Source organism: Biomphalaria glabrata, chromosome 5, assembly GCF_947242115.1.
Source record: "Biomphalaria glabrata chromosome 5, xgBioGlab47.1, whole genome shotgun sequence".
NCBI classification, from domain to species: domain Eukaryota; kingdom Metazoa; phylum Mollusca; class Gastropoda; family Planorbidae; genus Biomphalaria; species Biomphalaria glabrata.
Window position 1 is genome coordinate 47,586,411 of NC_074715.1, and position 15,992 is coordinate 47,602,402.

At 32.7% G+C, this 15,992-nt stretch overlaps 2 protein-coding genes across 12 annotated transcripts in view; one reads left to right on the forward strand and one right to left on the reverse strand.

Moving 5' to 3' along the window:
* Positions 1-10,698, forward strand: part of LOC106060071 (protein FAM110B-like) — a 58,560-nt gene extending 47,862 nt beyond the window's left edge. For all 9 annotated transcript variants that reach the window (XM_056029595.1, XM_056029596.1, XM_056029597.1 and 6 more), the window contains one exon: positions 5,771-10,698. In XM_056029595.1, the coding sequence (XP_055885570.1) occupies positions 5,771-7,427 (1,657 nt within the window). In that variant the 3' untranslated portion in view covers positions 7,428-10,698. The remainder of the gene's footprint in view (positions 1-5,770) is intronic.
* Positions 10,699-10,734: 36 nt separating this feature from the next.
* Positions 10,735-15,890, reverse strand: LOC106060072 (uncharacterized). 3 transcript variants are annotated; one of them, XM_056029604.1, is made up of 4 exons: positions 15,782-15,890; positions 12,582-14,164; positions 11,888-11,947; positions 10,735-11,525 (listed from the first exon to the last, which is right to left on the reverse strand). In XM_056029604.1, exons 2-4 carry the CDS (start codon positions 14,086-14,088, stop codon positions 11,416-11,418), a joined length of 1,677 nt encoding a protein of 558 aa, XP_055885579.1. In that variant the 5' UTR covers positions 14,089-14,164; positions 15,782-15,890; the 3' UTR covers positions 10,735-11,415. The 3 variants fall into 3 exon arrangements, with proteins under 3 accessions (XP_055885579.1, XP_055885578.1, XP_055885581.1); XM_056029603.1 differs by having other exon boundaries at positions 15,734-15,882; XM_056029606.1 differs by having other exon boundaries at positions 12,582-13,476; positions 15,734-15,831.
* Between the last annotated feature and the right edge of the window lie 102 nt (positions 15,891-15,992).

Below are 15,992 nucleotides of genomic sequence, written 5' to 3' on the forward strand. Positions count from 1 at the left end.
CTATATCTTGTCCTTGACAAGCAAAATATTTTATTATATTCGCTATAACAAGATATAGGTATATAAATAGTCCTATAAACCCCTCATGAGCTCACTGCAATGCCGTTTGGCCTCAGTCTTGAGTTGACGATAAGTTAACATCTGGAAACCGTACCGGTCTGTCCATTTGTGGAGTTCCGTAACGTGATGTCCAGGAACGTTGTTGATTAGCCCAGCTTTAAATGTTGGACATAAAAACATCAGATCAATAGGACTTCAGGCTGATCTGTCAGTTGGTAAACGATCCAACACAATCATTAACTAGGAACAATTTTTGATCTTCGCTCTTTGTAATGAACATGAAAATCTGATCTTGTTTGGACCACTCTCTAATGCTCCTGCGACTATGACTTTATAATTGATGACCTACAGCGGGGATATTATAATGAACAGTGTTTTTGATCATGAGCTATATACAACGTCTCAATAACCTTGACTGCTCAATTGTATTACATGCTTGTATATCCGCAACTATGAATTTATAGTCGATGAACTGCAGCGGTTATATTACATTGAACAGTGTATATGATCGTTTGCCTTGTGTGTTATACTAAGAGAAAGTATAATCTGAATATAAAAAAAAATTCTCTCATAATTTCTGATCAATGTTAACCTTCATTGTGAAAACATGGAACTTACAGTTTCGTCTTTTTTTTTTTTTGGCAATGTTATCTTGTGAATAAAAAAAAAGTCTATATCGTTTTGTTTGATTGTGCTATGTGTTGTATATAAGATCATGATATAACTAAACAAAAAATTACTGAGTAAAAAAGATGCTCTCTAGGAAGTCATTATCGCTTTGTTATGTCGTCATTTGTGATGTATATAAGATGTTGATGAAACTACAAAAATACTTCATTAAAAAAAAAAGAGATGATTTAGTGATTTAGTCAGTCCAGCTAACAAGTACATTATTACTCCCAGACTTCTGATACAACTTAGAAAAAAAACCAGCTTCGCTGCTAAGTAGGGCCTACAACAGATGAAACAGCTTCACTGCTACGTAGGGCCCACAACAGATGAAACAGGTTCACTGCTAAGTAGGGCCCACAACAGATGAAACAGGTTCACTGCTAAGTAGGGCCCACAACAGATGAAACAGGTTCACTACTAAGTAGGGCCCACAACAGATGAAACAGGTTCAGTGCTAAGTAGGGCCCACAACAGATGAAACAGCTTCACTGCTAAGTAGGGCCTACAACAGATGAAACAGGTTCACTGCTAAGTAGGGCCCACAACAGATGAAACAGGTTCACTGCTAAGTAGGGCCCACAACAGATGAAACAGCTTCACTGATAAGTAGGGCCTACAACAGATGAAATAGCTTCACTGATAAGTAGGGCCCACAACAGATGAAATTGCTTCACTGATAAGTAGGGCCCACAACAGATGGCCGTTTCTCCCTTGTATTTCATAACAACCATAACGTTTTTGTTTGTTGTTTCGTTTTGTTGTATTATAATGTAGGCATAGATTAAAATATCTATCTATCTATCTATCTATCTATCTATCTATCTATCTATCTATCTATCTATCTATCTATCTATCTATAATACTGACACGTTGATACAGTCATGTTCGTTCAACGTGTATCTTTTCTTTAAATGCTACAATGAATTATCATTCTTTTTCTGTATGAATCCCCAATTCATCTGACAATACTATTAATATATAGGGCCTACCCTATCCCCCATAAGCCAGAGAAACAGGTGAGGTTTACATCTAATGACCTTAACTTAAAACAGAAGGTATTTAAACCCTAAGTGAATCCATGTGTTAATTTAGTTGTGCATGTTAGAAAGTTTAACAAACTGCAACGTTGTTGGTTTCCCTGGCTGATTCAATAAATCACTCAATTCTTTAATTATGGCACCAGGGAAGATATAGCATACGATTTTGTCCTAGCATACGTAATAAGAAATCTGCCTTTATCTGTGTGTCTGAGTATTTGATTAGGCTGTGTTTTTATATTTGTAAGTTATGGTTCAGTGTTTTTATGTATTATTGATACTTTACTCTTTTTGTTTATCTTGTTCCATTTTCTAATGATGTTAATCAAATCAAATGTGAATATTCGTTGGCTTTAAACATCACGGCTCTATTTTGCGTCTGTTCTAGTTTTCTTGAGTTGAGGAGTCCTTTACAAAATGTTGACAGGTCTTCAAGGAAAACTAAATTTTAAAATCTCATTGATCAAACATAGTCCAGGAGAGTCGATAACTCTGCGAGCGTTTCTAAAACAAGCATTTGTTATCACTTCCTGTGCAACTCGGTGAAGTACCAAATTTATAGAAAAACAAAATCTAATAAAATACTCGAAAAGACACAAGGATAAAGGCACATTCCTCGTTCCATATGCTAGGACAAATTTGTACAAATGTTCCTTCTTCCCTAGTGCTATTAGAGTATGGAATGGGTTGCCTAAGCCAGCCAGGAAAACCAGTGACTTGGCAGAATTTAAGTCATTGGTTAACATGAATGACTAGATGCGTAACGCGTAGGACGTAATCATCTTTTTTGAAGTAACGTCTGTATTTTATAAGATATAAGATAAGAAAGTATTTCTTCTTACAAAAATATCCTGGCACGAGCATTGCTTTAATGTCAGTAATTACCGCAGTGACAATTATTCTCCGTGTTAAAACTGTTTACACAATTACTGAATTTAATTTTGTTTAACCTTAAACAAGAACATAAAACTAATCCAATATTAAAATATGTGTCCTCTGTTTGGCATTAGTCGACTTATGAAAATTTAAAGAAACTAGATGAGCCGCAAAATAAATCCGTGAGATTTATAACAAACGAATATTCACATTTAACCATGAATAAAATCACTAAATTTAGAGACACTTCAGGATAAAAGACTTTAAAGTAAAGTAGTAATAATACCCGAAACGTCGCACCATATATAGCTTAAAAATACTAAAACTCATTCCAGAAAGACACATTTCTTATTTCGTATACTAGGCATAGACATAAATAGATTTGATAGATAGATAGATAGATAGATAGATAGATAGATAGATAGATAGATAGATAGATAGATAGATAGATAGATAGGTATAGATATAGGTATAGATATAGATAGATAGATAGATAGATAGATAGATAGATAGATAGATAGATAGATAGATAGATAGATAGATAGATAGATAGATAGAAAGACAGAAAGGCAGACAGACAGATATATATTTTAATCTATGGCTAGGAATAATTCGTACAAGTCCTACTTCTTCCCCAGAGATATTAGAGCATGGAACGGGTTGCCTGAGTCAGCCAGGAAAACCGCTACTTCAGCATAGTTTCAGCCTCTAGTCAGCACGACTAGATTAACACATGGATACGCGTAGGGTGTATTTATCTTCACTTTTGAAGGATACTCTGAAATGTATAAGATACAATAACGTAACTCTAAGTGTAATAGTTGTAATGTTTCCTTGTTTCACTGTAAAGTATTGTTAAGTATTGTTAAGTCCGATACACATCAATGTTATGTGATGTAACTTGGTTACAATTAGAATTTACATTACAAAAGATAAAAATTCAATGTATTGAAAAAAAAATTATTTTGGGAAACCAGAGCCGTGTTATCGACTGAGATTTTACTGTCAGAGCCGACAGTCGATTATGCTTAGGATTATTTTTGAGCGATCAATACTAGTCTAAAGATGTTTTTATTTTTTTTTTTTGTTTCAAAAATGTTTTAGCTATCGATAAAAAACAAATCAATCTTATGTGGTTTCACAAAATTTTGTTTTATTAAATTCCAAATGCGCGATGTGTTGCTGAGTGGCATTTATTTATTACTATTTATTACGAATTTCAAGAGGCCTCGAGTTTGAATCCTCACTCGAACTGAGTTTTGTTTGCTGAGCGCTTGGAAGCAGCACGGAAGCCTTGTTCCAGACCGCACAAGATTATTGGGTCAAAGCGCTCTGAACAAGCTACAGCATGAAAGATGCGCTTTACAAAAGCCATTTTAAAAAAAACGTACGAAATACCGTACATTGCGAATTTCATTGAGTAGCCTAACTTTCATTTCATTACCGGGACCTTGTCTAGACATTGACTCCCACGACACGTAATCTTGTGTGTTGGCCTCCTTCAGTCGTAGAAGGACTACGGTTCATCTCGCACACTTCCTCATGTGGCTGTGGAGCCCTATTTTGGAGAGACACTCCCGTCCAAAAATATCGCAGGTTAAAGTTGCTTTCGCTTCGGTGGTAGAGGAGCTGGCCATTTTTCGCATTGTACGTATTTCTTCCAGAGCTGAGGCCCATGTTCTTTCGCTGTCCATAGCTTTCTTGGTCACTGTCTCTCTCCATCTTGTGTCTAGAGCTATGTCTTCCCTATGATCAGTATTGATGTTCACTGATTTTGAGGTCCCGTTTTATTACATCTATGTAACGGAGGAGGGGCGACCAGTTTTTCTTGTAATCTTGTACGAAATCATTTTCAGATGTCCTGTTCTCACCATGGACAAAAAAGACTTCTCTCAACAAGTAATCGCATCCACTTTTTGTTTTCTTTTAAATCGAATTACATGAATAGAACTGTAGTCCTACACCACTTAACAGTTTATTGCATCGCGCTACCTATTGCATGTCCATTGCTTATCATCAGGGCCGGATTTAAGGGAGGGTAGGTGGGACTACAGCCCCTGGGCCTCCACAAAAAAGAAAAAAAAATATCGGAATTTCGACGGGTCAGAAACTTCTAAGCATTTTTTCTCATTTTTAACGCTAACACTTTTAAACCTTATGTCGGATAATGATGTCGTGATATTTAGTAATGTCCGCTTGTAGATTAGTTGTAGCATGCTCTGGAATGTGTAAATACAGTAACATCTGCGGATTTACGGCAGTGCATCTACTAAGGGCCTTACCCTCTACAAACTCAAACACTTTTTTTTTAAATTAAACTACGCATATTAATTAATTTAAAAAAAAAAGGAAAGTGAGATTAAATTGTCAAAAGCTCTATTTCTTTCTTCTTAAATATAGCATGCTTGAAGATATAAGTATTTTTATTCACAGCTGGGACTGCGCAGCCACGGGAAATGCTGCATTCCTCACTAATCTTCGGACTCGAAGACTTAGCCTTATTATTACTATTTTTATTCATTAGTGGATCTTTATTAAAGCTTTCGAAAGAGTGTAGGGGTCTCCACATACTTAAATCCGGCCCTGCTTATCATTAATTGACACTCATTTCTTGAATTTATCACCTATGTGTACGCCTTTGTGTACATTTCTTGATGATCTTCTTAAGAATCATCAGATGTTTAAAGTGTCTAAGAATCGTCAGATATTTAAAGTGTCATTTACTTAGCCATGGTACAGTGTACTGTAGAGCGTAGATTCAGTCTAAAGCCTGCTACTCGAATAAAGAAATGTAGGACTGCCACCATTGTTTAACTTTGTTACACTATGGATAATATTCTATATCCCATATCTTAAGATGAATAGATTACTTTCTTCTTTAGGTAGGTTCTGTTTATTAGAAGCATTTTGAATAGATTTGTTTCTTCTTTAAGTAGGTTCTATTTGTTTGTAGTATTTTGAATGGATTTGTTTCCTATTTAAGTAGCTTACATTAAGAAGGCACTAGTGTGTTGTAGGATAAATTGTTGATAAATGATTTTATTGTTATTTATAACAATAAATATACTCCACTAATGTTTTTATTTTTTTATTTTACTGACAAACACTTTTTTTTTCATCACAAGGTTTAGCTCTAAGGAAAGTAAACAGAAGGAACCAACTAGATCCAAGTCAGAGTTTGATCTCAGTCAGATACTCCTCTACAAGGTCGAGGATGAAAATGATGAAAATAACAATGATACCAGCAATGACTCCATTGTGTCTGAAAAAGATGTCCAAGCTACTGTCCAGAAACTTTATCTAAAACACACTGCCGAGAAGGACACAAGTGAAGAAAAAACATCAACACCCGCAAGTTTTAATCCTGAGAATGTGAAAGGGAAAGACACTTTGTCCTCAGGCTTCAGTGTTAACAAAATATCACTCAGTGGTGAAGAGACAGATGCCTGTCGCCAAACTTCTCTTTCTATTTCCTCAGCTACATTAGAAAGTAAACTTGAAGATAATACTGCGTCTGATGCATCTCAGGACAATGTCAAATTGACAAAACCTGTTCCCTTGCCCAGAAGGTTAAGAGAAAAACCTGTTCCACCCCCTAGAAAGTATAGAGTGTCTGCTGTTATTTTAAGCTCAGAGCCTGACCCTCTAGAACCTCCTGTGTACACTGTGACTAAAAAAGATGTTTTAACACCAACAGATTCACCCAAGTCTGTCACAAGAGTATCTTCTAGATCTGAAACTAAACCTGCCATTCCTAAAAAGCCTGTTGTACTGAGCAATACAACTAGAGATGAGGGATTGTTCACCTCGAGAAGCACAAGTCAAATTAGCATAAAATCTTCCCCAGAGGTGGAAAAAACAAATACTTACACTGCCAAACCCATATTTATTAGCAGTCCAGTGGTGAAATCTGAACATTTTCAGGCCAAGCCAGTATACATATCTGAGTTAGGTGTGACACTGACACAACGTAGTCAGACTGTTACTTCCAACAGAGATTTCCTTGACAACAAGAGCAAAAAGCAATGCCCTGACTCCGTTTCAACCAAATCTGTTTTGTGCAAAAGAAACAGTACTGGCAGTTCTGACAGTTCAAGTTCTAAAAATAGATTGACACATACACTTAAGTCTGAAATACTAAATCAAACGGACTCGAAATTGGAAATGTCAATAGAGAGTGCTGAGCAGGCAGTTTATCAATCAGACATAAGTGTTGTACCACTGGCCTCAATGGAGTCAGAGCTGGATCAAAGTGAAGATGGGGAGGTGAGGGAGGTAAGTAGGGCCAATTCCTCTCTCAGTGGAACATTAGACCAACAAGATGCTTCCCCTCTATCGTTATCACCCACGCCTTACAGTTCATGTGTACCTCGGTCTCATTCAGACATAAGCTGTCGATTGGAAAGTCAGCATTCTCGGGATAGTTCTATTGTATCCAGTCGTAGCAGGTTGTCTCGAGCCAGTGCTGGGGCAGATTTAGAAAATTTTTTTAACCAGATGGGGCTTGAAAAGGGTGTGCTAGAGCCAATCAACAGACTGAAAGAACTTCAGACCAGTGAGGTTTTTGAAAGCATGAGCTCCCTGGACTCTCATGATGCTGCCAGTATTTGCAGCACATACTCACGCAGTGAGCAAGAGTGGAGTGAGAGTCAGTCCATGGACCGCAGCCATCACCAAACCTCAATTATTGAAAGAAATGCTAGAATCATCAAGTGGCTTTGTAATGTTCGAAAAGCGAAGAATCCCGCAAAAACTGAAATGGCTGCAGGTGGTAAGGAGTAATGGCAATATTGCTAAATTTCAAACTTTATTATTTAAAAAATGTGGACTAAACAATTGGTGGAATAACATTTGGTGAAAAAAAAAAGTTCTTTTTTTTTTACTTCATTTCAAAAACATTTGTTTCATTTGAAAAGCAATATACACTGGGGACCGAACTATTTGGCAGCCAAATCATATGCATTTTAGTAAAATCTTCACTTTTTTTCTTACCCAAAAGTGGATTTTTTTCTCCCTTTATTTGGGTATATTTTTTACAAAAATTTGATGCCTATTTGTTTTTTATTTTGACCATCAAACAAAATATGACCAATTTCTTGTGCTGGTTTAAAGTACTTTTTGCTTCAAAATATCTTCCTTTCTAAAAATTGTATGTTTTGGTGTTTTATGAAGCTATTCCATCTCTTATTGATTTTTAATGGAATAGGCCTATATACAATAATTTAGACACGTTTTATGCTTCATCTGGAATTTTTTAAAACACTTTTTTAGAGGGAGAAAATCTTTGACCATTTTTAATGTTTCAGTATAGTGTGCATATGTCTTGCTATAAGCATGCTCACTGTGCTCTGGTCCAATCTCTTTTGTGGAATCATGTGGGAAGGGAGGTATCTGGAAGTAGTTTTCCATGCTGCCTTTAGGAGCTCAGTAACACAATTCTGCTTGAGACTGGATCTGAACTCCAGCCCCCTTGATAGGTAGCCAAGCCTATCTGCCACACATCCCACATTAAAACATTTTGTAAATGCTTGCCCTGTATTTGTGTCCTCTAATCAAAAACATTCTGAATGCAGACTATTGCCTACTTTAAGCTTAGGTAAATAGTTCTTTACCATGCATACCTCTGTCTTGACACAGATGAAATGTTCAATTAAGTCATAATTAAAATCAGTGACACATTTTGAGAGAATATGTAAATAAAAAATTATTTCATTTTGGCTTTGAACAGAACATCAGAAAGTCTAGATATCAAGATGTGATTAAGTTGCAAGCCTTATGTTTTGTTTTTAATTCTTGCAAAGTAATGCTTTGTGTATTAGTTCTTTTTGAAATTGTCTGAGTTATTGGTGGATTATAATCTTCATAAGTGAAATTAAAATGAATTTAGTCATAGCTTGAAATCTAGTGCTCTTTTTCCAAGACTGAAGTGATCTAATTATCAATATTTGCTCTTACTTATAAATATGAACATTTAGTAGCATGCTCAAAGGGTAAAAGTGTGAGGAAAATAATTTAAAATCTAAATCTCGCCCTGTACTGTGAAATAGCTTCAGGTCTAGTTAAAAACATAAATATTGCACCAAGATTTTTTTATATTTGCAAAGTTTTTTTATTTTTTTGAGTTTTAAATTTACTGGACCCTTTGTGAAGAGAAAATTGTAACTCTGAGTACCACTTGTACACATATATGAACGTGCCTCTTATTTTTTTAATGTTCATTTCAGTTTATATGCATATGTCAACATAATTTAATATATCAACTGTGTTCCAACCAGGTTTTTGTACTAACAAATGCTAAGTTTTTACTACCATTATTGTATTCAACATTTCATTTTTTAATTGTCTATTATTGGGATTGTTTGTATTTTTCAACTTGAGGTTATCGGTTTAATATTGTAATTTATCCATGATCTGAATTTTGCTAAGAACAAATTCTTAGAATGTTTAAACAATTTTGCAAATCTTTTCAGTGCAAGAAAGCTATGGACCTCCACAACTAGTGTTTAGTCTCTATACGCATAGAAGTTTGGACCTATTAGTTTTTTCAAACTTCTTAGAAGCTGTAAGAACTACAAAAATATTTTATTTACATTATAATAGATGAAACTTTTATAAAGTTAATTTTGTTTGTATGTAATGTGTAGCATAATAGACTTTTCACTTGATTAGTTTTATTAAATCTACAATACTGGTGTATCATTTATTTCAGGATATGGTAAAAAGTATAATGCTTTGTTGTTTTTTTTTCTATGTTAGATAATTTTAATTTTATCTCTTCTGATGGGACTTGTGGCATTCACGCCTCCTGTTCCTGCTCAGCATAGAAATGAAATAGGTCTCATATCAAATGGGACTAAATAGTAAATATTATCTATTATTAACATTTCAGTTCAAGATATTGATTATTTATATTGATAATATCAACTTGAATTTTTAACAGGATATAATCATATTAATTATAACAATAGAAAGAAGAGCTGTTATACTTTTTGCTTAAAGTTTTAAAATATTTAAGTTACATTATACATTAAATTTTTAGAAAAAGATATTTTAGGGAATTAAATATATTTTTAAAAATACTCCCTTATTTAAAGCAATGAATAATTGAATTTTGTTTTACTCAGTATCACTATTTCTTATTATTTGTTAAGAGATGTGTAACAAGCTTAATACAAGCAACTACCTGCTACTTTATTTAAGTATTTCATTGATATGAGCATCAATCTATTTCTAAGCTTGTCAATAATTGCAACATGTTTTAATAATTAATAACATCATGTACATATATAATGAGTGAATAGATGAGTGATGAGAAACTATTGTGATATGCAATAACATGCAAATGTAAAGTGTTTACTTATTAGGTAAATTAACAACATCAAGGCCAATTCTTTATTACTCTGGTTTTGATGTTTTTGTAGTGACATGTCTTTCATTGTTATTGTAAATTAATTTACATTATTTTGCTTTTGATTCTTCATTGTGTCAAGTATGCGAATGGAACATAATTAATTTTTTCTACATAATCATTAACATTAATTTTTTTTTTTTATTATATTTACCTTCTAGTGTGATGTGAATAAATGTAAAATGGCTTTTGAAACACTAGTATTGCAAGACAGCAATTTCTGATTTAAAATGTTTTGTTGAGGAATCAGTTAGTGTAACTTTATATTTAATTTTGATAAGTTGAGCTTCAACTGTGAGACATTTTGTTTCTAATTAAATATACTATTAATATATGATAACTGATGTTCCCAACAAAAGGAAATGTTGTACTTCAAATAATGTCAAATTAGATTTTAACATCAATTTTTATGGCTATTCACTTTGTAAATATAATACAGAAAAGACAACTATAGCAATGATATGTAATATTTAAAAAAAAACTACCAGTATAAAATTGTGGAGATTTAAACATTTTTAAAGCAATTTTTTTGTTTTGTCATTGACCATGACATTTGACAAGTATGGTAGTGTAATAAGTGGTGTATAAATTCCATTTTTTGTTTTTGTTTTATGTATTAGTAATAAACATGATGCAGATTAAATACATGCATATTCAGAGTTACTTTTTGAAAACACACAAAAAAAAAAAAAAAACTTTAATGAACTAGTTTGAAAGGTAAATACAACAATTGAAATACTGGCTAACTTAAATTATAAATCTAAAATATTGAAATTCAACATGCAACAATATTCACAGTTATACAGTTTCTAATAAGTCATAGTAAGGCACACAACACATTAAAGCTAGATGTAAATGCACAACAGATTTTAAAAATCAAGACATCAATACATTGAAAATCAGTAACATTGTTGTAAATGTATTTTTACATACTGTTTGAAATAATAATAGCATTGCTTGAATGAAGCAACTATGAATATGAATTAACTATGCAACACAATTCAAAAATACTATTTATTTTATAATGAATTAAATTAAAGTGTTAACTGTTTTCAGACTATCATGCAGATTGAGATTTTCTTCTATTTAAACCCTATTTACACCAAACAGTAATAAAATTAAATAAGAACATTATAACAAAAAAATATATTTTACAAGTTATCACAGATTAGCCCAGGCAACAGTCAACATTATTTGACTTTTTAAAAAACTGAATACATAAAAATTAAAATGAAACATTAAAACAATTGTTCAATAAGTATAATACATATATTACATCATCGTATTCATTTATTTTAAATTTATTTCACATTGTGTTCCTGACATAAACAGTCAAATTTTTTATTTACGAAGTCTTACATTTCATTTTTTATGGAGATGTTTTACTTTTTGCTTTTTTGACAGACCAAGTCGAAGGGGTCTGCTACACATCTGACCAGATGGATAGCTGAACTGATCACCACTTGAAAGATCTAGAAGAAGCACAATTTTTTAGCATTAATTTTTTTAAATGTATTTTGATTTATTTGCTACTTGGTATATAAAATAAAGCAATAATTTTAAAAGTACACCATATCAATTGATAAAATTAAGATTGTTAAAAGCACCACGTGTATAGAATAATTCTGCTGTTCCACTGGAGTGATTTGTTTCTATTATTTTTATTCAAAGAATCTTTTTTAGGAATGCCTTTTAATCTAAACTAGTAAGTCAAATAAAAATAAATAACACAATTAAGATGAATGACTTTTAAGAGAGAAGTCTAGACACATGTTTAGACCAATAATTCTTTCAGTTAGATAAAAAAATTTTAAAATGTTTCTTAACAAAGTACCTGTTAACTCTAATGATTTAGGAATCCATTGAAAAACTGTCTTTGAATTCTCTTCAAATCCTGAAATATATATTTATTAATGGCACAATCTTAACTTAAAACTATGGTCGTACACATTATTTTTAGCAAATAAATACTATATTTCTTCTCATTTACTGAAACATTTCTAAAACTAAATTAAAAAATTAAGGTGCAGACTTCATAAATTGGAATGGAGTATAAAAAAAAGATTTTAGTGCAAAAGAATGAAAATCAACTAAGATAAGTTTACATTAGTCCAATTTGAATTAAAAGTTATTAAAATAGTTATTTATGCTGAAAGAATCTTTAAATGCAATATGAGTAAGTAGCCTAATTATGTACACTACAAGCCTGTTGCTCAAATGTTGCCAATCTTTGCATGTCTCTAACAATAAATAGAGGGTGTCATGTCACCTGCATTGCCAGGTGTCCAAATGAATATGGCCCCAGTGAAGGCTGAGAATTACTTCTGAGATCACTCAATATTACAGAAAGACAAAACTTTGAAAGCCTGACCCATTAATAAGTGTTGAAACATTTAGTTTTTTATGGCATTTATTGGTTATCACAATAATGTTACTTACTTTACATAAGTTAAATACTTCTGCTTGCCAACAAAGTTCCCATTTCTTAACCATATTTTTTTATAGCAATAAAATGTTGTTTTATTTACCTTTCATACTGATGCCCTCTTCATACATAGATCTTGATGTTTCCACCATTTCAGAAATGCTTATATCAGGAACAACATGTTCTGATTCACATGAGCTGTCATGATTCACAAAACTGTCTAGTATTGTTTCCTTGTTTTCAGATACAGCTTCGATGGTAAAAACTTGAGGCATAACTTTTGTTTTTTTATTATTATTACGAAGTGAAGTTGTATACAAATTGTTTAGGCCAGATTCTTTATAAGATTCTGAGGCATCAGTGAAATCTGTGTATGTTTCCTCCTTTGGACAAGTAGTTAAATTAGTTGAACTAACCATTCTGCTTTGGCCAGTATCAGCAACTGCTAAATGCTTTTCACTACTGTCATTTATGATAGCTTCTAAATTGTGATCACTAAATATTTCTTTACACTTATTTAGTTCATGGCATGAAAACATATTGCTTAATAGCATTTCAGATGTTCCAGAAATCTTATCATAATCTAAATTAAATTTCACTATTGGAGAAGTGACACTTTTTGGTTCTAACTGATTCCTAGTTAGTTTCACAATATTTTTATTAGGTACAGAATCTTTTGAGTTCCTGTTGCCATTTGATGAAATATTATTAGTAACATTTGAAAAATCATAGTTCAGTAAAACTAATAAATTGTCAGAATCATTGGCAAACTTTTGTTGAGAACATTTTTTAAACCTTGAGGACAAAGTCTTTTCATGATTTTTCATATCTCTGTTAAATGACCCATCATATTTGCTAGAAGCACAATTTTTAGTTGTATTCTGGAACATCTCATGATCTTTTTGTCTGGCTTCTTCTGAGTTACTACCAATAAAAGCCTTCTCTTCACAAACGTCTTCAAGTCCATCAATATTTGCATCATATTTTTTAACATTTCCCTGTATACCATGATATAAATGCATTAGATAATCTATTGATGAAATGAATGAGCTATTTCTAACACAAACATAGGGATCAGTAAAGAATTTTCTGTTAGAGTCATGCTCATAAAGGTTTACTGCAAAAAAATCTGATTTATATTGTAATGCAAAGACATCAGTATCGATTATATTTTCACATTGAATTTCTGTTTTATCAATCAAATGACATTTTCCTCTATTTAATAAAACATGTATGCATTTTATAGCATTTAAGAGCCATGTGTAACTTGTAGGAACTGGCTTTAAGTATATTTTGAAAGGAAAAAGAGGTGACAAATAATTTGTTAATGTAATTGGTCTCTCAAGTCTTTGTCTCAATTTTGTTTGCAACCATAATTTTACAAGATTTCTATCCTGACAATGTTTATAGCATTTTGGAAATAAATGTAGATTTTCATATAAATGAGCAAAATGAGGATTAATCTTTGAATCAATCTTCTTATATTTTCTTTTTAAATAGGAACCTTCACTTTCAACTGATTCCGGATGCCATCTTTTCAGGGATTTTGGAATTGTAAAATGTCCTGATGCTGGTTGTGATTTTAGAAAACTGTGTTCCTTCTTTGCCATTTCATAGCATCATCTATTCCCATCATTGTCTAATATATTAATATATATTTCTGTGAATCTGTTTGAAGTAATTGATCTGTGTTTATAATTTAAAAAAATAAAATTATTTTCAAATCAATGGGAAACTCACAAAATAAGATCTACAGATTGTAACATTTCTTGATTAGATCACAGTTTCTTAAGTCAGTAGCATATGATATAACAGACAAACCTGAAATATTTTGAAACCTCTATCATAAAATTGCCTTTGACAGGTAGGCCTAAGGGACAAATAATTGGTCCACTTTCATTATAGTGGATGAGATGAATGAAAATGGCTATGCCACTTCTACATCAAGCCCTTCAGAAAATTTGAGCAATGTTTCTTAAATTTTTATTAGCAAGGCTCCCATACCAAAAATGTACACTCATGCGCCTCTCCCCTTGACAGTTAAGGTTGTGGTGGGGATAAGGGCTGCAAACTCCCTCAGTGGGTTTAGGAGGTGCTGCTCCAAGTGTTTCATGTATTCTGAGTTTCAGAAATCCCTTCTCCTGCATCTACAGTATACTATACATCTCACTAAAATATCCATAATAGAAAAATACAGGTCAAATAAAGTTGCATAAAATGAGGTAGAATGATTCTAGTGGGAACATGTCACACAGCTTGTAAAATGCTGGCTTAGAGCCATTTAGAAAGGACCTAACAAATAATGCTATACTACTGATACCCACAGCATATCAATCTCTGTGGCAAACAAGTAAACCAAAAAAGTTAGATTTGAGCCTCAGTATTATCCTCTTAACTATCATGAAAGTGATGTTCCTAAATAGGTCTAGATCTAAAATCTAGATCTAAGTGGAAGTACACTGCACAGTGATTCTGACAAAAGCAGTCAAGATGTGAACAAACCATTAGATCTAGTTTTTAACTGACAACAGAAACTGAAGGCTGCCTCAACACCATTATTGCATAACTGGAAAAGGACATACTCCAGATTGTTTGAGTATATTATAAATGATTATCTAGCAGCTCGAGTCCATAGAGATAGAGTCTAGATTTCTAGATCTAGCAAGATTTTAAATTTTCCTTGAGTCTAGAGCTGGAATCTAATCTGAGCAGAAGTTGCACATTTTTTTTTTTTTTTTTAAAATACGTCCTATGCATTTCATGTGTCAATTTAGATCTAGATCTACCTAGTCATGGATGACATGCATGTAACATGTTTCAATGTTTGTTGTTTGTTACATTGTTATAATAATAGATCTAATAGTAATACTACTTAGATCTAGTAACTTAGTAACTACTAATAGTCACAGTGTCACACACTGAGTGAGACACAGATTCATGCAATGCTGTAGCATTGCAATGGCATATCAGATGATATCTCTGCTAAAAGCCTTAGACTGACTGACTTAGACTCCTTATTTAAAGTTATATAAGTCTGGTGTCAATTTAGACTTAGGCTTCTTACTGTCTTAGTCTTACTACTCTTAGGCAAGTCTAAGTCATTCAAATTCAAACTCAAACGTTGGTTTTCCAGGCAATCTAATCTAGATTGTCAAGACTTGTCAAACAAGACCTAGCATTTTCAGAATTAAAAAAAAATATTTTCAGCTGTTATGAGTGAAGAAAACTAAATCTAGATATCTAGATCTCCTATACTTTATCACTTTCACTTAATATAATCAAGATCTAGTCTAGAATTCATACAAGCAGCTGCAGACGCAGGACGCTGAAATCTCCAAGGCAGCAGACGATAAAGCAGCTTATTCTATTTTTAGTCACACGTGGATCTATCGAAAAGCTGGATTGTCGCTTCTTAAAATGAATCTATAAGATGATAGTCGAATAAATTAGATGTATCTAGATCTACTAAACTCTAAATATAGATCTATATCTAATTCTAGCGATATTATTTCTA

Bases quoted from the DNA above. Each gene is read 5' to 3' on its own strand.
- LOC106060072 (XM_056029604.1), bottom strand. From the start codon at position 14,088: ATGGCAAAGAAGGAACACAGTTTTCTAAAATCACAACCAGCATCAGGA. The intron at 11,948-12,581 runs GTAAATAAAACA...TATATATTTCAG, and splicing joins AGAGGGCATCAGTATGAAAG to GATTTGAAGAGAATTCAAAG. The intron at 11,526-11,887 runs GTACTTTGTTAA...TGCTTCTTCTAG, and splicing joins TAAATCATTAGAGTTAACAG to ATCTTTCAAGTGGTGATCAG.